The 23,894-nt window shown below is 39.4% G+C and overlaps 1 protein-coding gene across 2 annotated transcripts in view; it reads left to right on the top strand.

Annotated features, from left to right (window-relative positions):
- il1rapl2 (interleukin 1 receptor accessory protein-like 2) overlaps positions 1 to 23,894 on the top strand; it is a 374,577-nt gene that overhangs the window by 218,074 nt on the left and 132,609 nt on the right. For both annotated transcript variants that reach the window (XM_068714208.1, XM_068714207.1), the window contains exons 3-4: positions 16,355 to 16,524; positions 17,848 to 17,951. In XM_068714208.1, the coding sequence (XP_068570309.1) occupies positions 16,355 to 16,524; positions 17,848 to 17,951 (274 nt within the window). The remainder of the gene's footprint in view (positions 1 to 16,354; positions 16,525 to 17,847; positions 17,952 to 23,894) is intronic.

Here is a 23,894-nt window from a genome sequence, read left to right as displayed (position 1 = left end):
GATACATCTCTTAGCCGGCTTCAAGTGATCTGCTTCGGGCATGTTTTCAAGTGGAGTTTTTAAGTTTGTCTCAAACTCAAAGAGACATTAGGAAGAGGCCAGGAAGCAGCAACTAAATCCATCAAGTCGACTCCAATTGCATGTTTTATCCTTTACGTTATTGCCACTTTATCCTCAAATACCAGTTCTTTTATCCTCCAAATAATCAGGCAAACTCTCTTTTGGATAACAACTGCAAGCCTCCTCCCTCTTGCTGAACTCCTGCAGACCCATACCTCTTATTTTATCTGCCAATAAAAAGCTTGCCGAGCTCTGCTTTTCCTCACCCACCCATGCAGGCCCTCTAATTGGATCACTCGTCATATTAATTACATCAAGGGTGTCTGCAGACAAACAAACACGGCCCATAATGAGCGCATGAGTTATTAAACATTTGTACTGTCAATTACGTGCATCTCATTAAATATCAATGATCATTTGTGCAGCACTTCACGGAACAAAATGCCCGTGACAGTGTAAGTGCTATTTATGGAACAATGCGATGATTCTATCTGAGCAAACACGGGAGGAATTAGTTGTGGAGAGTGAATTTTACGTCTGGTGGAAAGTATGACCAGGAAGGGTGTTAGAAGAAATATTCACCTCCTTTACTTAAGTAAAAGTACCAATCTATTTGAATAAAAAATACAAGTCATGCAATCAAAATCATAACAATCAGATATATTATTGGCAAAATGATCTCCAAGTATCAAAATTTTTTATATAGACCACTGGCCCTATTATCATATATTACATTATTAGACTGTGAATGCAGCAGTATATCGTTGTAGCTGGTCAAGGTGGAGCGTTTTTAACAACTTTGTATCACAATGTAAATGTGAGAGGTTATGAGGTCATTAATGCGACACCAAAGATAAAGAAAAAACAAAGCGCTGCTATGAAAATTTGTATTTTTTTACTTTTATAAATTGTTGTTTTTGCAAAATAGTGGTTCATTTTAACACTTTTTTGCCTCCATCAACGATTTGAATTTAACTACTTGCGAAATCTTTCATTGGTGGAACTCGAGATTTAGATTAGATAGATTTGAAATGTGTCAATGGGACCAAACTAGACACTACTTTGTTTTTATTGTGACAAGCCCAAATGGTTAGTAGCCACAGGTGTAATCCTTAACAAGACTTTTTTCTTACCAGATATTGTTTTCACTTTGAGAGTCTGTGTATTAGTCATCATGGCAAAATGTGGTCCTGGAGACACCGACTGTATCGGGAACTACGGCAGAAGTGGTAGGAGTACTTTGGTAGGTGTTTCTTTGAGGTGTAATTGCTTCTGGCAACTGATTTTTTTCGCTGCGATCCGTGCAAGATGCATTCACGAAACTTTACAGGGGTATAGTGGAGTTCAAGTTCGAACATGGGTGTTGTCCAAGCAAGAGCACCAAAGTAGGGGGGTAGGAAGTGAGGCCAGGTTCGATTTGGCGTCACGGCTAGTGAGATCCCATCACAAGATGGTTTCCTCTAAAATCTAGAGTAAAAGAACAGGGAAGCATAAACTAGGAACACTCATGTTAAGTGTACCTCCAAGTTGTACAGTACTTAATAAGTAAGGAACTCCACACAGCCACCATGTCAACAGTGTGTGTGTGTGTGTGTGTGTGTGTGTGTGTGTGTGTGTGTGTGTGTGTGTGTGTGTGTGTGTGTGTGCATGTGTGTGGTAGGGGTGACTGTCGGGGTAGCAGCAGGTAATAAAGGTGACCGGACAAGTGTGAGGTTGCCAGGTTTGGTGGCACAGTATCCCCTTACTGCATGTCAGACTTCAGAAGAACTGGCACAAACAAGCTCGCACAGGAAAACCACAGTCATCCATCGCCTGCCAAACTCTCTGTCACATACACAAAATACTTCAAACACATTTTTCTTCTTTTTCTTTAACTTTTGATAAAATCTGATATATTAATTAATTGATTTTCATCCCTGATCCCTTACTTTTACCATCAACCTAAATCCTAACCCTTAACTAACGACATTTTCAAGCTAAAATGTTGTGTGCTTTGGAGCATCAACCTAATTTTTGGACTGAAGCACACAAAGTTAAACTTTAACTTTTTTTAAATTTAATTTAAATTTAATATCCAACTTTCACTGCTCCAAAAGACCTCGATGTGACTGGCCTTGCTCGACTGACCTCTCTTCCTCTTTCTCTTCTTTTTAAGGTTTCCTTCCTTTTTCTCTCTCATACATTTGTCATCTTCGTTTGCCCTGAAAATAAATTTCTGTGGTCGTCACTCTTGACCTCTTATGGGAAGAGAACAAGGTGCAGTGCAATCTGAGGTGAGATTGAAGGTTAACTGCGTCAACCTCGCTGTGCTGGAATCCCAGTTGGTTGTCGCCAAATGAGAAGGAAGGGTCACTGAAAGCAGTTTTAGATGTTGTGAAAGTGTATCACCTTACCGTCATTCTGATTTTGTTCATGTTTACATACATATTTAGCCCCTAAAGGTGTTGACAGCTCATATACGCAGGAGAGCAGAAGACTGTGTGTGCTGTGTTTTTGCATCAGATTAAGACGTGCTCCCCGGGCCATTCCTGCTGCTCTTCAGCAATTCCACTGCAGTTCGTTTTAAAATATTCAATAGATAGACAGGTAGAGAGGCTGAGAGGCAGAGAGAGAGAGAAGAGGGGGGGAAACAAAGTGATGATGGGGAGCGAGTGGTAGGTAGGTGGATACAGTAGGTGGAGCGAGAGGAGGATACAGAGAACAGATTTAGAGGAACAGAAAGATGCAGAGAGGAGAAAAGTGAAGCTGCCAGGAGACAGCGTGTCAGCGGCATGTGACAGGTGTAGGAGTTCATTATTCTGCTGGTTATTCATAGTGTCTACCACTCACTAGCTCTCTCGCTCTCCCTCTCTTTTGCCGTCATAAATGTTTGAAGTGTGTTAGAAAAAAGTTTGGTAGAAAAATGTCGTCGTTCTCTCTGTTGTTTCGTTGTCTCACGTCTCATCAAGATCGAAAATCTTGGCTGTTATCAGATTCAACGTCTCATAGGCAATAGTGTCCGTCCCCCTCTCAGTCATGGAACCGACTGGCTTCATCTTTCTGAAAACAGGATTTTGTTGTTCAGATGTGGCTCTCCATGACAAAGGGATGGTTTTATTAGACTTGACAGACACGGCCATGGCAAACAGATATTTGGCAACTGGTGTGTAAGAGAGCAATGATGCTGGATTTTTAAGCATAATTTGCAGTTGAATGTCTGTTGTTTATCTCTGTGCCATAAACCCAGTCCCCAAAAAACCAAACAAGAAGCAGAGAGGAACATTTGTCATTTGGAGTTGTTTGTGTCCACTCAACAATGGCAAGTCCAACATTCACGCTCTGTTTTGGTCTCCACCAACTCCAGAAGGAAATATCTGGTTCTTTAGCTGCTAAATGCTTCACTCTGTTCACCAGCTAGTTGATAACTTTGTGGGACTGTCTGTTGAGTTTCTCTTTTTTTTTTCTGCCACTGAAGCAATCACTGTGGAGAGTGACGAGAGTGAACCACAGGACCAAAGTTGAGAGCCGTTAAACCCAAACAATGAAGGACACTGAAAAACCCTGCCGAGAACAGCTAAAGTTTTTAACCACGTGTTCATGTCGAGGGATTGGCCGATAAAGGATAATACTGCAGATTGCAATAAAATACACTAGATGATCATGGTGAATTTCCATTATCGGGTAAATCATAAATATCGTTACGAGTGACTTGAAGAAGGTGTCTAGAACGTTGTCATGGTAGAGAATCACACTACTTTTTATTTATCCTGTATTTATGCAGGAGGACCTTATGACTTATCAATACCTGGTTTAAGATTGTTTGTTTGTTTGTTTTTCAATAAAAAGGATATTCACAACAGAAAAATGTGTGTCCCATTCAATTAAAATGTGTTCTTAAAAAATTGCTGTCTGTATTCTGGGCCACTTTAAGATTTTAAGCATATTTTGATATTTATTGTTAATAGCGATTATTTTGGCCAGGAGGATCGTGACGTGATAATTTTCATATCGTCCCATGCCTAGTGTGGACTACCGACTGCGTTATGGATGGAATTGTTCACATACTTACATATGCAGGTACACGACAACCGGAGAGTTCCACCAGAGAGCAGGTCATCCTCTTGTCAGAAGGTAACATAACGAACCCAAAACGTCTGCAGAAATGATGAGATTAGAAGCCTCTGCCATCAGTGTATGAATGTTTGTGAATGGGTGGGTAAATGTTGGCAAGTAAAGCGCTTTGAGTGGTCAGAAGACTAGAAAATAGAAAAATAAATATATAAATTCAACTCCATTTACCATTTATTTTGACAAGCATATTCATTATGCAGCAGCAATGACACATTGTACAGATACAGCTCATTGGAAACATGGTCTATTAGCTTTTCTTCAAAACGTCCCACCGTTGTTGTGGCTACTGATGTGCCTGCTGTATTGTATTAAGTGAAATTGGAAATATTTGGAGTTATTTTTTGCAGTTGTGACATTCCTGAGTAGTATCTTCAGTCAAACCACCATTCAGTTGGTTGGATCAGCTTCCACGAAGCCTGAAAACCCCACTAGAACACTCTCTACTGCACCTTAAGCTAACTTCTGTGAGGACACAGTGAAAACTAAAGAGACAAACCAAATTGAACTCTGACTGTAAAAGTGCTGCAGGTGGCCTGAAATTAAATTTTGAAGAGAAACAATTAGAAACTCACATGTTAAGTTGCCAACATATTTACATAGCAAGCAATAAGTCTGAAAGGGGTTTTCATTCTCACCTATTAATTCTTCTCCCTCTCTTTTCAGTCACAATAATCCCATTCCCCTTTACCTTTGTCACACTCTGTTGCACTTTTACACAGCTCTCTCTCTCTCTCTCTCTCTCTCTCTCTCTCTCTCTCTCTCTCTCTCTCTCTCTCTCTCTGTAGGATGCTGTCAGTAAACAGGTGTGCAGCCACTTCTCTTTATTAATGACGGGCAGGAAGAAAGCAAAGGGGGCCCTGTGTGTTTGTGTGTGTGTGTGTGTGTGTGTGTGTGTGTGTGTGTGTGTGTGTGTGTGTGTGTGTGTGTGCGTGTGCGTAACACACTAGAGAACCTGACAAATGCAGGAGTGACTGTGCCGCACGCTCCGTCGACACAGTGACAAATGGCGAGGGCAGGAGACGCGTGCATACGAGAACACACAAACACACGCAGAGCGACACAAAGCAGCACTTTGACAGAGGACAATGCTTTGAGAGCTTGAAAGTTGTTTGGTTCTGCTCAGAGGAGGGTTTCTGAGATTCAGTCGGAGTTGAATTTTTCAATACTGATGGAGCTTTGGAAGCATTTCCGCCGTGGCAGGTTGTTTAATCAAGTGTTGGATGTTAAAATCTTTGTTCGTTCAAACAAAGGGGAATGTCTGTCAGTGTGATGAAATCATATTTTGTTTTGGTGTTTTTGTTGTTGAGAAAGTAGAAATTATAACACTTCCCTTTATCCTTTAGTACATTTGTTAGGAGCAACAGCAGTGATATAATTGTGACCATATACATGTATCACTCATATATATATAATCAGTTTTAATGTCTTATTTCAACAAGTCTCTAATTCTTCAACTATAGGACTATATGAGCAGTGGTCACTGGTGTATTGTCATTAACTAATGTCCTGTCTGTCTCATTGTCTCCTTCTGGCAGGCTGTTCTCGTAACTATACCTACAAAAAGTATTGCGCTGTAAATTGTAGATATCCCATGGATTCACGAACCAATAAAGACAGCAACAACCCATGAGGGGTATGTGGAAGGGTCAAACAAAAACTGGTCTTTCTCCAGTTTGTGTCTTATAAAAATGGAAAGTCTGTCACTCAAGGTTTTAATATAGTTTAATATAGTTATCGCCAGCTGTCGTTTATGAACATCTGGGCCTGAATGCATCTTACAACGCCAGTGTGTGTCCGTTTACACCAGTGAAATATAGGGAAATAAAGCAATTTATTTATCTTTGGAAAGAAAAAGCAAAAAAAATAATGTGTTTGCTTTAGCCAGTTGACGATGGTACCACCTCCGCCTCATTTCAAGGAAAAACTTTTATCCTCCATTTGTATGTCTTGTGCTTGCCTGCCATTGCATTGCTGCAAATGTAGATTTCTACCATAGACTGAATCTAAGAAGTAGACGTAGTCATCATGAAGTCACCCATTGGTTTGTAGTCATTTTGAAGCCTCGAGTTTGCCATTGTGTATTACGGCTGGGTGTTTTTCAGCAAACAATGAACAGAAGTTACCATATTTGGAATGCGGAGGAGTGACTTAGAGATGCCGTATATCTGTCTGGTAGTGACAGCGACCTGTCAATCACAAAAAAACGACTAAAAGCATACCCTGCTTTATGGTCTATTTGACTCTAAATTGACCATCATTTTACTAAATGAACATCATGCTGTATTGAAGAAGACTTGAAACTACAGATTACAGATAAACTCATTTTTACAATGTTTACTGAGGGAATAAATCAAGTGAGAAGTAGAGTCATTTTCTCATAGACTTCCATACAATATGATCTATTTTTGCAACCGGAGGTGTCACATCCTGCTGGTCTGTAGAGATAATGCATGTTCCCATAGGCAAGGCAAGTTTATTTGTATAGCACATTTCAACAGCAAGGCAATTCAAAGTGCTTCACATAAAACTATTAAAAGCATCAAAACATAAGGCAAAAGAAAAGGAGATTCAAAAACAGTTAAGAACATTGATTGAAACATTAAAAAGCTAAAAAATAGAATAAAAGTTGCAGTGTAGTTTAAGAAATAGAATACATTAAAATGCAGAAATGCAGGAAATTGATAAATATCCTTGAATCTGGTTCAATTACAGGCAGCAGAAAACAGAAAAGTCTTCAATCTTGATTTAAAGGAGCTGAGGGTCTCAGCTCAGCTTTCTGGGACTTTGTTCCAGATATGTGAAGCAGAAAAACTGAAAGCTGCTTCTCCATGTTTAGTTCTGATTCTGGGAACAGAAAGTAGACCAGTCCCAGACGACCTAAGGGGTTGGGATGGTTCATAAGGTAGCAGCAGATCAGAGATGTATTTTGACCCTAAACCATTCAGTGAACAACAAACAGCAGGATTTTAAAGTCAATTCTTTGTTGGACAGGAAGCCAGTGCAAAGACCTCAGAACTGAGTGATGTGATCCACTTTCTTGGTCTTAGTGAGGACTCGAGCTGCAGCATTCTGAATCAGCTGCTGCTTTCTGATTGACTTTTTACAGAGACCTATAAACACATTACATTACAGTAGTCGAGTCTACTGAAGCTAAATGCATGGACAAGTTTTTCCAAATCCTGTTGAGGACATAAATCCTCTAATCCTTGATATATTCTTCAGGTTATAGTAGGCTGTTTTTGTAATTGTCTTGATATGGCTGTTCAGTTTGAGGTCTGAATCCATAACTACACCTAGGTTTCTGGCTTGGTTTGTGGTTTTTATCAGTGATTGAAGCTGAGCGCTGACTTTCAATCGTTCGTCCATCATTCATCTTTGTTTTGTTGAAGAAAATTCTGGCACATGCAGTTGTCGATTTGTTCAATTAATTTACCCAGCCCTTCTATGGGATTATAGTCCCCTGGTGATATAGTTATGTAGATTTGTGTGTTGTCTGCATAATTATGATAACACACTTTGTTGTTTTCCATAATCTGAGTTAGTGGGAGCATGTAGATGTTGAACAGAAGAGGCTCCAGTATTGAACCTTGGGGAACACCACATGTCATTTTAGTCAGCTCTGATGTGTAATTAGCTACAGACACAAAGTATTCTCGGTCCTTTAAGTAGGATTCAAACCAGTTAAGTGCTGTGCCAGAGAGTCCCACCCAGATTTTTAGTCTGTCTAGTAGTATGTCATGGTCGACCGTATCAAATGCAGCACTGAGTGTACATGCATACACTTCAGCATTGGCTTCACTTGGCAGAACCAGAGGTTGCTGCCTGATTTCTATACACAACATGAAAAGGGCACTGTTTTTCCTGCACAAATGAAGTTAAGAAGTTTATAATTTGTGTCAGTAGCAGATGGCAGAGGCAGCAAAAGTGCCGGAGGAGGAGTCACTCCAACATTTTTTATCTGGGTACGAAAAGAAGTGTGCGGATTGCCCCAGCAGGCGTTTGGTTTACTTGGAAATACGGTCTTCATTTTCAGAAACATTCACATTGCCTGTAGGAGATAGATCATCATTTGTCTCCTCCCTGATCTCATTTATTCATGTAATTATACCAAGGTACCACATTTAATTTGACATTGATTTATTTATGTTTGTAATGCGACAAACAGCTTTGTCCAAATCTTCCTCTGCTAATCTCTGCCCTTTTTAATCTTTGTTTCCTCTGTCATTATTCAACGAGAAGTAACTCGATAAGGGAAAAGATTTTTTTCTTTTTTTTACCTCCCCTGATATAACTCTCTTTTGCTCATCCACATGTGCCTCCTTTGTTCCTCCTCTCCATCGTTCCCCCCTATCTGTCCGTTCATCCATCCATACGTGAGCCTCTTTAGGAGTTATTATGGTTAAATAGGAAGGCCAATGTGTTCTGCCTCCCAGGGAAATGGGACTCATTACTTTTCATTAAGTATTTTGGGTCAAAACTACTCCCTCATCCTCTGTTTTTCCTTTCTTTCATTTCTGCTTCGCGTATCCTTCGTCTTATGTTTGTCTCTCTGTTCCGTGATCTGATGTACAAAACCAAGCAAGCACTTTTTTCAGACCATTTTCATGATTTTCCGATGCGTTTATTTCCATGACTTCACTGCCCATGGCATGAGCTCAGTGGATGTTTTCGAGAGGGCACATGGCAGAGCTCTAACACAGTTGGAAATGGCACTGTAAACCGTGATGGTGAGCCTGGCCTCCAGCCTGACCAATCCAATCACATTTTCTCTTATTCTCTTTTAGAGAGCCCACTCTGCTGTTCCAGGGCGCTCTGACCATTTAAGAGGTCCAAAGCTTCTCTGCTACAAAAGCCTCCTTTTAGAGAAAACATATGTCACAAGATCCAGATAAATTGAAGTAAACAGTTACACAAGGATACAAAATAAGTCATAAAAACAGCAAAAAACACCAGTGCTCGTTGAAGATTTAAAACATTTGATTGGTTGTTTCACCACCAGTGAACTGTTACCTCTTAATCCAACCACAAAGTTCACCAAGATGTCATGGAACCGTCCCTGTGCAAATTCATGTGCTTTAAACACACTTCAAATTGTGAAGTTCAGATCAGATCAAGAGTCACATCAAAAGGTTAAAGCTTTGTTATATAATCAGGCTCGGCACCATAGCGGGAGCCTCCGCAGATGGAGCGTGAGCCTTCGAGCATACACAGAGGCGTTTATACTTAATTCGCTGTTCATTGCAGTCTTCTCTGAAACAACAGAGGGCGTGCAAACAAATGAACTCTGAAGAATCAAAAAGACAACGAGTGTAGCTGGCAAAACGGCATAAACAAAGCTCCACAATGCCAGGGAGTGATTGTAAATAACAATGTTGAATATCTTTTTTAGGACAGTTTAGATCATCTTTCAAAGTGGCATAAGTCCAATCAAACCGAAGGATCATTTTTAAATATTGAATTTATACCAAATCTTCCAACATATTATTTTATTAAGATAAGTTCCTTTAAGCATGTACAGAAATATCATTTTGGAGAGAGAAAACGTAAGTTTCAGATTGTCTTGCTGGTTTGTATTTAGTAAATACTGCTTACTTCTTTCTTTTGTTCAACAGTATGGGTTGTTTGAAAGACGAGTCGCTAACTTGTGTGTGTGTTTCCTCGTGTGAGGGTGAATACATTTCAGTCTGTTTGGTAGCATTAGACAGAGGGCAGATTGTGGTCAACTCCATTTATTCAGCATTGACGCTTGTGTGTGTGTCTGTGTGTGTTCCTACCATCGGTGTGTGTTTGTGTGCAGTTTGTCCCTGTGTGTGTGTGTGTGTGTGTTGCACTACAAGCCTCATATGCTGATAGATGCTGTTGTAGCTCCATGGCACTGAAGGAAGGCAGTAACCCACACATGCATTACCATATTCATGCAGCTCACTAAATAGATTGTGTGTGTGTGAGTGTGGTTTGCGCAACTAATTTTGAGGAGTCATTTTGAAAATGGTAAACACATTCTGACTCGCTCTTTCTCACACTTTTTCTCGACGCCTTTCACACACACACAAACACACACAGAGCATGTCCTCTCGCCACATATATAAATCTCTATCCAGGCTAAAGCTTATTCTCATAAAATGTGTTCAGAGAAAAGAAGTAACCATCAAGTCGGCTGTGTGCTGAAATTGAACATCAGCTCAAAAACATTGGGCCAAATGGCGGGTACTCTCTCTCTCTCCCTCTCTCATTCTATTCTCCCACATTCTTTCTCTCTCTTCTCCTTTTCTTTGCTTCTATTCTTTTCCCGCTCACTTGGGTGTAAATTGCCCTGCAGTGGTGATAGACTTGTGTGTGTGTGTGTGTGTGTGTGTGTGTGTGTCCCTTCCGTCTATTTTTTTTTTTCCGTGGCTGTGCGTCTGTGTTTGTGAATGTCAAGATCATTACCTGTGTGAGTGTGTGTGTGTGTGTGTGTGTGTGTGTGTGTGTGTGTGTGTGTGTGAGGTCAGGTCAAGCTATTATTATGGCAGCAGCTGTAGTGGTATTGCAGGGGATTGTGGGAGCATGCAGACAGGCTGGGGGCTCTGAAGAGCTTTGTGTTTGAGTGACAGGCCTGAACTAAATATGCTGCGCCCTGCACGCACAACACACAACGCACAGTCCTCAAGCTATTAAACATAACAGAACATACCTTTTTAATACTTTATATGAGGAAATAATGATTAAACCTTTGGGCAGTTCTTTGGAAGCACTTATCGTTTTTATTGGTCTGTCTGGAAAAACATCCTCAGAGTGAAGCAGGGTTGTCTCAGGACAATTCATTTCAGCTAACTACTGTCAGGAGAGTGCCACCCGCACAAACTCAAAGTTCGTCATTGCTTTCATATTTTTGTTAGGGATGTCAATAACGAACCGACAGTGAGAATTTTCATGGATAAGTTTTGTCAGTAAAACAGTTACAAGAAATATTAAAAAACTAAAAATACAAAGCTGAGCGAAACTTTTCAAGCAAAAGCTGGTCCACCTTATAAAGTCCATCTTAAAGTCAGCCCAACTTAAATGAACCGGAACTGGAGTTGTTGCTAACTTCGGGCTAAGTCCCTTCATTTAAATCAGCAGGTGTCAAGAAAGACATGGGAACTTGTAAACTCAGGTCTTGAGGAGATGTAATATCTATTCACCCTGACAAATACTGCACTGCTATACGTACACAGTTATAAGGTTACTGATAACTTCATATTCATTGTCAAACACGCTCTATCTTGCACTACACTGGCAGAAACCCTGAGCCAGGAAGACACACATAGCTGACAAACTTGCAGTTCAACTAAGGAAGTGGCTGCATGTGTCCACAACAGTGCATGCAACATGATAACTCTCCTGGACAGGTGAACTGGAGACGCAGTTACCTGTTTTCGCGCACACACTTGCCCGTTCGGGTTTTTCTTGGATTTTCTGTTACATACTTTTGGAATCATCTGCCTTATAAGTTCTGTTTTAGACATTTCCTTATTATAATCCACAGTTTAAAATCCCTCAGCTCCCCATTTCCATCTGCATTTGTTTGCCAAACTGTGACAATCTTTCGAGAGGCCACTTTAAGACAACCCCACCAACCCTTTACCCTTAATCAAACAGGAAAAATGCTGTGCTACTATTGTAGAAAATGCACAACCTGCCAACTTTAATAGACAGTTCTATTTAGATAAGAGAAACATACAACTTCTCAAGGAATTGGATGGTTTCAACTTGTCAACATTACAAAATTTAGTTGAGGACATTAACCAAATAATACGATACAACTTTTTGTCATATAAATCCACTGCCATTTAATTCTCCTCAAAACCTTGTTTGCTAGATTCGAGAGCAAAACAGTTCCTCACCTTCTTTGTTTCAAAGATCCGAATCTTTGAAACAAAGATCCGAATCACAGACAAGGCGAAGAACACTTTTATTCTCTTTTTCACTTTATATGCATTTTTTGGAGGAACCTCAATGATAAAACCGTACCAGCCAAAAAAAAAAAAAAAGTATATTTAGATTTGTGACTCCGTTTTGAATGTGTTCTGCCCCAAAAAAACCTCTCTGCACTTTTCCAAACTCTGAAACTTTGCCATTTATCCAAGCTTATTTTCACTCTGCCCGTTTGGGAGCATCCATATGCAAATAGAGCTGACGGCAATGATATATCTGGCCGCGCTAACACCTCGCCCACACATTTAATATGTGTACAGACGCATGCAGCTGTCCTCTCCCACGCGCACGCACACACTCTCACACACACACACAGCCTCCCACTCGTGCACGTATATGCTCACCTACACAGATTAATGCACGAGCACTTGCAAAGGCAGCGATGACTGAATTATTGGGAGTTTGCTTTGGTTATAACCTGCAGCTACACATGACCCTGTGGCTCTAATGTGTTTGAGTGTGTATATGAATGTGTGTGTGTGTGTGTGTGTGTGTGTGTGTGTGTGTGACCTGTGTTATACATTGTCTGAAACAAAAGGCATTAGTCCAGTAGACCAAACTAATGTGGTTTTCTATTAATGCGATGCCCTGGGTGTGTCCGTGTGTGCGTGTGTGTGTGTGTTTTCCTCTGTTAGGTGTTGAATGGACTGCACTCACACCTTCTATTTGTGTCAGCTCATTAATTTACAACCACAAAGTCAGGTGGGTCTATTCATTGCTTAATTTTTAACACACACACATTTCCAACTCCATTCAAACCTCTCTCTCATACCCACTCACACTGACAAACACACACACACACATTCCCATGCACGCAGTGAGTTATTACGACTCTAGTCCTCTGAATATCTGGCAACCTTGTCAATGATTAAATGACTGCTGTTAAATAGTGTGTGTGTGTGTGTGTGTGTGTGTGTGTGTGTGTGTGTGTGTGTATATATATATATATGTGTGTTAGAGAGAGAGACATGGATGAGTGCTAAATCATTTGAGAGTGAGAAATTGATTGTGTGCAATAAATCTGCTTAGGTGTGTTTGTGCGTGTGTGTGTGTGTGTGTGTGTGTGTGTGTGTGTGTGTGTGTGTGTGTGTGTGTGTGTGTGTATGTGTGTTTGTACGTTAATACTACATTAAATCCATCCTGCCTCTGTATGACTTAATGCATATTGCTAAATCTATAAATGTAACCAATTAAGCGGGCGGCCGTAAATCTGCGCCGCAAACTCATGCAAATGAAGTCCTTAAATCTCCGGATGTGACTTAACTCAACACAAATTACACTCGACACATTTTTACTATGTGCCCAAACAGGGATCTACGGTAACAATCGTCTGACTTCTGACTTTGGCAGAAAGTCCACGAGGGGTGTAGCCAAATAAGGGTGTACACAATAGGGGGGGACCACAAAGCTACTATCGGCACTCCCATATAAAAATGACACCAGTGCGATATCTGTGTCGAGCTTCACCCTAACCGTGTCCAATGTCTGCATGAATGATGAACTTCAAACTATCTACACTTGTATGTTTTTTGGCACACATGCATCATGAAAAGTCCTGCTGTTCTGGCTACTAGCAGTCCCTGTTCACATTGTACCGACAATTGGATTACTTTTGCTAGTGAAGAAGTTATAACGAAAAAATGTGTTGTTTTTTTTTGTTCTGACCCCATTATCTGGTCATATCCAAATAACGTACTTGTATTTACAACCCTAATACCAGTATTGCATAAACAATAAGCAAGAGGAAATACGGATGTGAGGCTGAGGAGGAATTTTTTGGGGTAGATGGAAGAACCAGAGGCTTTACTGCTGCGGGGTTGCTGGCTCTAATCCAGAGGGAAGGCATTGAGGCAAGGGTCTGAAGGTTTCATTTAAAACGGAATGCAACTATCTGAGCCTCAGACCACGAGAGGGGGAAAAAAAAGAAGAAGAAAAAAGAAGTCAGAGGACCAAAGGACAGAGAGAAAAGGAAAAGAGAAGGAGCACAGAGGGAGAGGTTGGACAGGGGGAGGAGAGAAGTTCATTTGGGAAAGCTCCTTGTCCATTTTCCGTCTTGACCTCTACGTCTCACCAGCTCCTACTTGTCTTCCATCTACAACTTGTTTTCTGTTCGTTGCGGTTGACCGGTCCCCCCCCCCTCTTCTCTCTGTCTTCATTTGTCCTCGACCTCCTTCTCTTCCTTTACTTACCTGCATCTCAGTCTCGCTGTCTCTCCCATTTTTTTCTTCAATGATTGCTATTTTTTCCCTTTTTTCAGTTTCTTGCAACACATCTCAGGGACAAATTGTAAATGACAAGAAAGGCAAACATTTTTTGTGAAATCAGTTCATTAAAACAAAACAAAAAAATGTGTTTGTCTTTTGATTCTTTTTCAATTAAGATGTTCAAATTACAACTACTACACTTGCTTTTTTATCAATGTCACTCCCTCCTGTTATGCCTTTGACGTATACAGTACAGTTACAACATCTTCTACAAGTATCTCTTTTAATCTTTTATTTTGCTTGCCCCTCTAAAAGGTTCACGAAAAACACACATTTTTATCAAATTTAATTATTGTAATGCTGCTTCAGCCTTCCAAGTATTGTTCTTCGAATCTTTATTTTTCCGTTTTATTATATTTCTTCCGTACGTTTTTTTGGCACTTATCTCCTTCCACATTTTTTAAGCTACAGAAACCGTTCAATTATCAAAATGTTCAGCTTTTTAAGGACACCTCTGCAATGACTTTTAATATTTCTAATCTTTAAACTTTTTGAATTATTAAGCTTTTTGCAATTTTTTTTGAATGGGATGCCTATGGAGAAAATGTTCAAATACTCTTAAACTTTTTCAACTTTCAAATCCTTCTACTTCTTCATACTTTCAGCTACAGACACCATTTCAACATTAAAATGTTGTGAAACCCCTGAACTATTGCCGCATAATTCAGCTTTTTGATATCTTTTACACTTTTTGAACTGTCACATTTTAACTTTTAGGATTTTTTCAGTCCTTTTATGACTTTATAATGGGTGTGTATTACGCAGCTTAGAGTATAATAATGATTCTGTCTCCTCTCCTCCTTTCTCCCCCACCCAGCCCCAACCTTTCGAAATAAAAACCCCATGGATTAACTGTATTTAAACATTAAGCTCAAAATGAGGCTTTTTTGTTCAAATGCTTAATGCTCTTACTAATATTGCGACAACTACTACTACTGCTGCTACTACTACTGCTGCTAATATTTCTAGTACTACTACTACTGGTGTTGCTACTACTACTACTACTACTACTACTACTGCTACTACTATTACTGCTACCACCAATATTATTACTACCACTACTGCTATTACTGCTACTTCAAATACTGCTATTACTATTACTACTACTACTACTTCTTCTAATGCTACTAGTATTTCTACTAATAATAATACTTATACTACACATACCAATTATTTTATCTATCTTATTTTAATGCTACGAATACTTTTACTAATAATATATATATATATATATATATATATATATATATATTACAACTACCACTTCTAATACTACTACTACTTCTACTAATAGTACTGTTATTTCAACTACTACTATGATCACTACTACTGCTATTACTACTATTACTAATACTCCTACAAATATTTCTACTACTTCTACTAATATTTCTACTGCTATTGCTACTATTACTACTACTCCTAATAGTTCTTCTACTTCTACTACTATTAGTACTACTACTACTACTACTACTACTTTTACTACTATTACTTTGACAGTAAAATTGTTTAGCTTCCAACTCTGCCAGTTAGACATTTCAACTAGAACGGTTTTCAGCAGTGCAGTTTAATGCTTTTGGCCTTCAACGTTTTTCAGACAGGTGGTCTCCCATTTCTGTATTTTCAGCAATTCTTTTGCGATTCATGTCAGCATTCAGCTTTCAGCATTCCAACACATTTTCAGCAGGAAATGCATTTGCTAGTTCAATATTTGTTTTGCCTTGAAGGTGAACAAAATGCATATTTTCTCTATAAAGAGTAGTTTATAAAGTGTTTTTGATGATCGTTCATGTTTTGCTTCCCAACCTATATGAGTTTCTCACCCTGTTCTTTGTCTCCATCATTGTTTCTCCCCACAGTGGAGTTGGATTTGGAGTCAGTCCACAGTCCACTGTACAATGGTCTATATACTTTATATCTGTCACCAAATACTCAATATTTGTCCATCTGTTTTTCTATGCTCGCAGTGGACGGATGCATAGACTGGTCGGTGGATCTGAAGGAGTACCACGTTCTGGCCGATGAACCTGTTCGGGTGAAATGTGCCTTGTTCTACAGCTACATCCGAACCAACTACACCATGGCAACCAACGCCAAGCTGCGCCTCATCTGGTACAAGAACAAAGGAGATGCTGAGGTAAGACCACTTGGTATAAAAGCTAATGAGGTTGAAGGGTATAGAAGTCCAACCCTGGCAATCAAGTGACAATAATAAAGATTAAAATATGTCCTGCTTGTATTCGTTTTTATTTATTTAAATAGTTAGGATTAAAAGCAAAAAAAGTCCTAACTATTGAATAAATAATAAATACTAATTACAGTATTCACATTTAATGAAAGTGAATACCCCTGAACAAGCACTATTATATGATGCATGGCCATGAAACAAAACCAGTCAGTAAGTCAGGGATTCATAAAATATAATATTACAAATATGAACTCACTGGATGGTACGCAATCATCGGGAGACTTTGCAGTAACAGAAAAATAAAAAATAAAAACATATGTCTGGCTGAAATAACAACAAAAACATGATTTATTCTGACTGAGAAAAGTCTCCTCCATTAAAGACAATACAGAATATAAAATCAAAGAATGGCGGACCACACTGCTGCTAAACAAAACTCACAGATTAAAGTGTTGTTCAGCAGCAGTGTGGTCTGGTCACTGGTGGTCGGAGACTATTTTTCAGAAGTATTACTGATTGGTTTTATGGAAAAAGTGCTGGAAGTAGAATGCAAAATGTACAATGTTTTACCTAAATTTGCAAATGAAGATTCAGGCTGTGAGGTTGGATTTGAATGATATCATGATTTCAGCTCATAACAAAGGAAGCCTGGGTGTTTCAATTGAAGAACAGTAGGCTTTTTTATGGACTTTGTCAGTGTCAACTATTATAACCAGTGAGCAGGATATGCTGTACCATAGAATTTACTGGAAATGTATTATTTTTTTTTTAATTAATAATGTATTTCTTAGCTTTGTCCTTAATGCATTCTACATACCAATTCTAAGTATGTTTTAAAGTAGTCACACTGGAAAAGGACACTATAAGCCGTCAGTTTGCACACTACAAAAAAAGTGTATTGAATGTAAAAGTGTGAAAGTGTGAAGAATCTCTCTTTACTTTCTTTGGGTGTGCTTGTGTTTGGGTAATAGCCAATACACAGAAACTAGAGGGACTGATAAATCATACCGAGGTCCCATGTGGTACAATAAAACTCTGTTCCCCTTTTCTCAGCAGTGTGGCTAATATTTGAATGGTAAAACAGGATTTAGCTGGATTACATTTCGACCTGATGATACATGTAATATGCATTTCCTAATCCTATGGGTGCAATGGTATGCCCTTCTGCTCTATGTCATTGTGTTTCTATTAACTATGTTAATACCAGATAGAGATGGACTTTGTGTCTCTGTTCTTAAATTGCTCTAACGTGTTTTGTACTGTGCTCTTTAGGAGCCTATAATCTTCTCAGGTCACAGGCTGAGTAAAGAAGATGACTCCATATGGTTCAGATCTGCTGAAATGGAAGACAATGGATTCTACACCTGTGTACTAAGGTACCTTCACACACATCTTGACTAATAACTTGACACTGTCATGACTCCACCCTAAAGAAATTAAAAACGTTTTTTTTTGTTACAGCCTAGATTCTCTAAGGAAGCACAGTTTAGGATTATATCTGGTCATGCTGGATGCATTGTTTGTAAATCTTTGTGAACATAGCTTCTCTCCCCTCATGGGAGCCACAGGTCAAAGTGCACTGAGCGAAAACACCAAATTTAATTAGAAGTTTTCCTTCCAGCCACAGCACATTTGCTGCTTAAGACTAAATAAATACAGCGAGGATTTCACCAGCGTGCAAGCAAAATATTTTTGGCCCGACTCTGCCACGGAGCGGTGCTCTCTGAGTCGTCTCGGCAACGTGGATTTCATCACATGGGAACGACCATCGAAAAGATTTCTGATTCCGAGTGTTCCGTCTGCACCCAGGTGGTTTATTTTCATAGTGTTGGCAAATAGCAGCGCTATTTTTGGGATGTTTGAAGAAAAGCAATGTGGGTTTTTGTTTGAAAATGCTCAGTATCCATTGTGAGAGAAAAAAAATGCCCCTTTGCCTCCTCAATACTCAACGTGCATATTTACTTTGTATTTTCATTCCCTAATATACAGATCAGTTAGTGATACCATTTAAGCGTTGACCAACAATGCAAATTTTTACCAATTAATGCAATCAGTTAAGTAGTAAAAAGAAATACCAATATAAAAGCAAAAATAAGTTGAGCAGAGGAGCTGCTAGTCACTGCTAGTCACTTAAAGGAGAACAGCAAGTCCACCTTAAAGGTAAGCCCACCTTAAGTGAGCCTGAGCCAGAGCTGTTGCTAACTTCAGCGCTGACCCCTTTCTCTTTAATCAGATGGCAAGCTGATCGGTCCAGAAAAAAGCCAGAAGTCATGACTTCATTGCATTTGTTGAGGTCTGTTCGAGAATATCAAGACATTTCTCCTGTGTCTAGTTATTGCTGGTGCGTGTGTGCACGTGCATATTTTTGTCCTGCTTTATGGAATGCTGCCAGTTTAGTAAATTGAATATTTACAATATGGCTGTTGGCACAACAGCAGGAGCTGGCCTGAGTCCTATGTGGCCCTTTAGGGATACGTGTGTGTGTGTGTGTGTGTGTATATGTGTGAATTTGTTTGATACTACGGTGGACGTGGTGGTGGTGGTGGTGGGGGTATCAACTCGCGCACCAGTTGGCTTTGTAGCCCAGAACAAGGCTTACAGTGTTGTTTACCTGCAAGCGGATGGTGTGTGTGTGTGTGTGTGTGTGTGTGTGTGTGTGTGTGTGTGTGTGCATAATGAACTGAATTATAATATGCCCTCTGAAAAGTAAATATCGGGACAAGTTCATACCCCGGCTTATTTTCCAGTAACCCTGTATGATGATATTTGTTGTTTCAATGTAATAAATAACCTTAAAAGAAAACTCAGCATTTTTTTCAATTTGGCTTTTTTTATGAGTTTATTTTAAGCCAGACTCGAAGACAAGCATTTGAAATAGTCTATATTAAATATTAATTTATTTTGAAGCTCCTGGTGGTTAGGACCTCATTGGCCTGGACTATTGTTCCTATAAAATAAAACTGTTGTTCCCGCTGTGGGACACCTAACCTCCACCATATTATTTTGCTTTGTTTGTGTGATTTTCTTATGTAGCCAAATGGGACTACAAACTGCATTTCGTTGTGCAACCCTGTGGTGTACATGAATGAACTTTGATGTCCTCTGCAATTTATGAAAAATGATAATTAAGATTCAGCAAAAATTACATTATTTGATCAAAATGATTCAATGTCCACTTAATACACTTTCCAACCACACATCCTGCATCAGTGGATGTAGTTTGGTCAGTTGTCATGGCGATAGCTCAGCCATCATCATTTTAACTAAGTACGGAACTTCAGTCACATGATAACAGATGATTGTATTTGGGACAAAATATAAGACAATGCATAGTAGAATATCTGACGACAACTGAGCTATCTCCATGACAACTGCTGATGAAGTCCATGAGATGTGGTCGAAAAACCTTTAGGTCAGCTTTCAGGGTCAAGTTTCCACATCCAAATAAAGCAGATGTAGATAACTACAATTATTATTTAACCAAAGACAATATTTCAAGGGATTTTCTCTCTTTGCTTCACTCCCTCAATCATCTGACTTTGAAACTCCAGGGGGCTTTAACTTAAGTTGCACTAGTGGAACTACTAGATCCTGTTCATCTCCCTCCTCTGCATACCTTCACCCTCTCCATCCCTTCATCTCACCAGCTGCCTCCATCTCCTTCACCTCTCCTCTGTCTCCTATTTTACTTCTTTGGCTCCTGGCTCCTGGCTCCTGTTCCATCTTCCTCTCTCTCTCTCTCTCTTTCTCTCTCTCACTCCTCTTGTTTTCCCCTGTCTGCACCCGATTCTTTTTACCTCCCCTCATCGTCCTCCCTCTCATCTCCTCGTCCTCCCACTCCTCTGCCCCTCCTCCCACCTCCTTTTTTCCTGCCAGAGCTTGACACCTATCCTCCTTAATAAGCTCTCTCTCTCTCTCTCTCTCTCTCTCTCTCTCTCTCTCTCTCTCTCTCTCTCTCTCTCTCTCTCTCTCTCACCCCCTCGCTCGCTCAGCATGACAACCTAATTAGGGCTTGGTGTCTGTCATTGTCTCAGGGTCTCCTATTAACACACACACACACACACACACACACACACACATATAGAGGCACAGCACCTCCTATCCTAGCGGGGAGCTACTAACTGGATCATATTATATGACTAGAAGGTTGTATCTAGGATGTGTAGACGTGCACAGAGAAAGAGAGAATGCGCTTTTAAATGCGTTCATTGGCCTCAATCTGATGCATATCGTTGATTCTCTGATAAAGAAAGCTACGTGCGCTGCCCTTTATTAAGCCACCTTTTTCACATTTTCCACCTGACACTCACTGACACAAGGCAAAGTCGTGTTTACGCCTGAACCACTAAAAACATCACATTAATCTAATTTGCAGCCATTACCTGCCATAGATTGATAAAACTAGTGCAATCTTTTGTAGAAATGTAACCATGTGTGGTTCCTTCACTTATCTCCATATATGATGCCAAGGTTCAACCATTATTCTTCTCCCCGATATGTCAGCCCTCCAGGAATCGGTGTGGGGTTTCAGCTTCACACACGCGCTGCCTACACATTGTGCAAATCACTACAAATGGTTTGCCTTGGTAACAGTCGACATCAGTGAATTTTTGTGAGAAACAAGGTAAATAATAGACACCACTGATTTACTGGATGGTGAAACAACAACATAGGAGCAGCCGAGGAGACTGTTGAGTCTCAACTTTCCCTTGTGGTATCACTATTTCACTACATAAGTGATGCCTTTGTGAGATGCTTGCAGGGGGTAGAAAAACAAAAACCCAAATGACTGATAGCTTATGTGAACAGCAGCAAGTTGTTTTTTTGTGCCATAAACTGCATTGTAAAGTAGCTCAGAGTATATAATTAGCTATTAGCACAGTCTTGGAACGTAATTAGGCAGTGGATAGTTTCGCAGAAGAAACTGGTGAGTAAGAGATGCCTCTTTAAAAGGGAAGACAGCTCTCATTGTAACCGAGTGTTTGTGGCTGTTTAATGAATATTGCAACAGTTTGTCACACTCTCACAATCAACACGGGATCAATTTGACGTGCATTTAGAGTTTCGGTGTGGAGCTCAGTGACAGCTAGTAGAGAAGAAGAAGGATGGCTTTTAGATTGTGAATGCATTACATTGGTAATTTTACAATCAGAAAGGCAAAAAAATGGCTGATTATTAAAAATAAAAATAAATAACTGTCACCTTTGGTTATGATTGATTGATGATTGACTGATATCTTTATTTTCATGTCATGAATGTGCCCAACCCTCATGGGTTTATAAGGCACCAAAATTACAGCTGCAGTGGACACACATTCCATTAAGTTTCATTCAACTACAAAATCACAGGTTACTTCACCGCTCGGTCTTAAACTAAATAGTCTGCCTTCTCTCCAGGCCTGGCAAATAAGATCTGGGTAACACTTTATAATAACTACACGCTATGAAGCATTAGTTAAGCATGAATAAACACATAATTCATCATTTATGAAACATTGTTCCTACATTAACACTCATTAGTATACGATTCATAACAACAGTTATAAATGTTTTATTCTTGATAAAATCCATCATTTAAAAAGTATGAAAACACAATCATGAAACACATAATAGACACGCTTATTAATCAAGTATAAAACATGTATAACTGTTGTTATTAATTGTATACTAATGAGTGTTAATGTAGGAACAATGCTTTATAAATGATGAATTGAGTGTTTACTCATACCTAACTAATGCTTAATAGCGTGTAGTTATTATAAAAGTTATTACCAAAATCTGCTACAAAAAAAGGTTCCTTTCCTGAAGCACAAACTCAAGTTTTTCATAGATATCCAGCAAACAAGGATCAAACATAAATGGAAGTGATTTTACTAAAGAGTACATCCCTTATGTCCTCTTAGAAAGGACAGTAAAAATATAAGTGCACCTCATTCTCGATTTCACCGTGCTCACGCAGCAAACCTGTCCTCCTCTGGAGTGGAATTAAACTTACCGGCTAATAGTAATGTTCCTGAGTGTAACTGTGCACATAGGAATCTTTGTCTTTTGTTGAAGTTATACTTCACATAAAGTGCAGCACTGTAGTTATTCTTTATGAGACAATAAGTTCTTAACTTTTGTTTACACCATATATCAACAGACCATTTTTCTCTATGCATGAGTACAGTTTGGTCCTAATGTCCTGAGTGAAGTTTTAGTTGAAAACACTGCAGCTGTTAAATCTGCGGTTTTCAACGTACCCTCATACAACTGTTTTTATGATATCTTACGAAATCGTACAAAATGTTTTCTTAAGAAGAGAACACATTCTCAATTTCCGTCGTTACGTGTAGACAGTCGTTTCAAAATAAACAACTCGGCTAAGTTGAGATGACAAAACTTCTTGGTTAGGTTTAGGAATAGATCGTGAAATACTTTTGTTTTACCTAGTTAGGTTTAAGCAACAAAACTACTTAGATAGGTTGAAGAAAAGATTGTCGTCTTGGGTTAAAATAACAAGTGAAGTGGCGTTACTGAAGATTTTTTTGTGTTGCTCAGAACTTTTATTTTGGGATGACATCACGTTAAAATTCTGGAGCTGTTGCCCCCGCGACCCGATCCCGGATAAACGGTTGAAGATGAGATGAGAGATCACGTTAAAAACTAAAGTTAGTTTTAGGCAACAAAACCATGTAATTAGGTTTAGGCAACAAAGTTACTTAGGCAAGAAAAGCACAACCATTTAACCACAATGCGGTGCCGAAGCACAGTCTCATGGTTGAGAGTCCGCTGTTTGTTGGATCCAACCACCTCTCTTCCCACCATCAAAATAGTTTTTTCAGATGTTAAATACTACATCACTTGCTCTGTAGTAGATGCCACGAAAAAAAAGACAATCCGTGTCCATGTACATGAAACCAATAGTCATGTCCTTTGTGCCGTTTGTCACAATTTACTCAGACTTCGTGGCTTCTACTGGTCATTATAACTACCTAGTTTTTCTACTGTAATAAAAAATATAATAAAAAAACAGATGGTTTGGTGATAGCCAAGTTTATAGAAAGAGGGTCTTTTAACTCTCTGCCAATTTGTTTCAGACAATGCAGGCTAGAGTAGAATAATATAGTAATTTCCAATGTGAGGCAAATGAAAGAAAACTGAATATCAGAAGATGAATCAGAAGACAACCTCAGCTGTATTCTTAAGTATACATTAGAACTCTGTTGGCCCAAGGCAAAATTATTGCCATTCACAGGCAGTATTGATCTTTTCTGTGACCTCTACAAAGAGGCCCAGGCCTCTTTAATTCATGCAATATGCCCTGGGTCTGCCCCAAGC

The sequence above is a fragment of the Cebidichthys violaceus genome, unplaced genomic scaffold (genome assembly GCF_023349555.1).
Source record: "Cebidichthys violaceus isolate CVI_PGR_0920_01 unplaced genomic scaffold, fCebVio1.0.p SCAF_2, whole genome shotgun sequence".
Taxonomy (NCBI): domain Eukaryota; kingdom Metazoa; phylum Chordata; class Actinopteri; order Perciformes; family Stichaeidae; genus Cebidichthys; species Cebidichthys violaceus.
The sequence above is the reverse complement of the archived record's forward strand: the minus strand, read 5'-3'. Positions and strand labels throughout refer to the sequence as shown.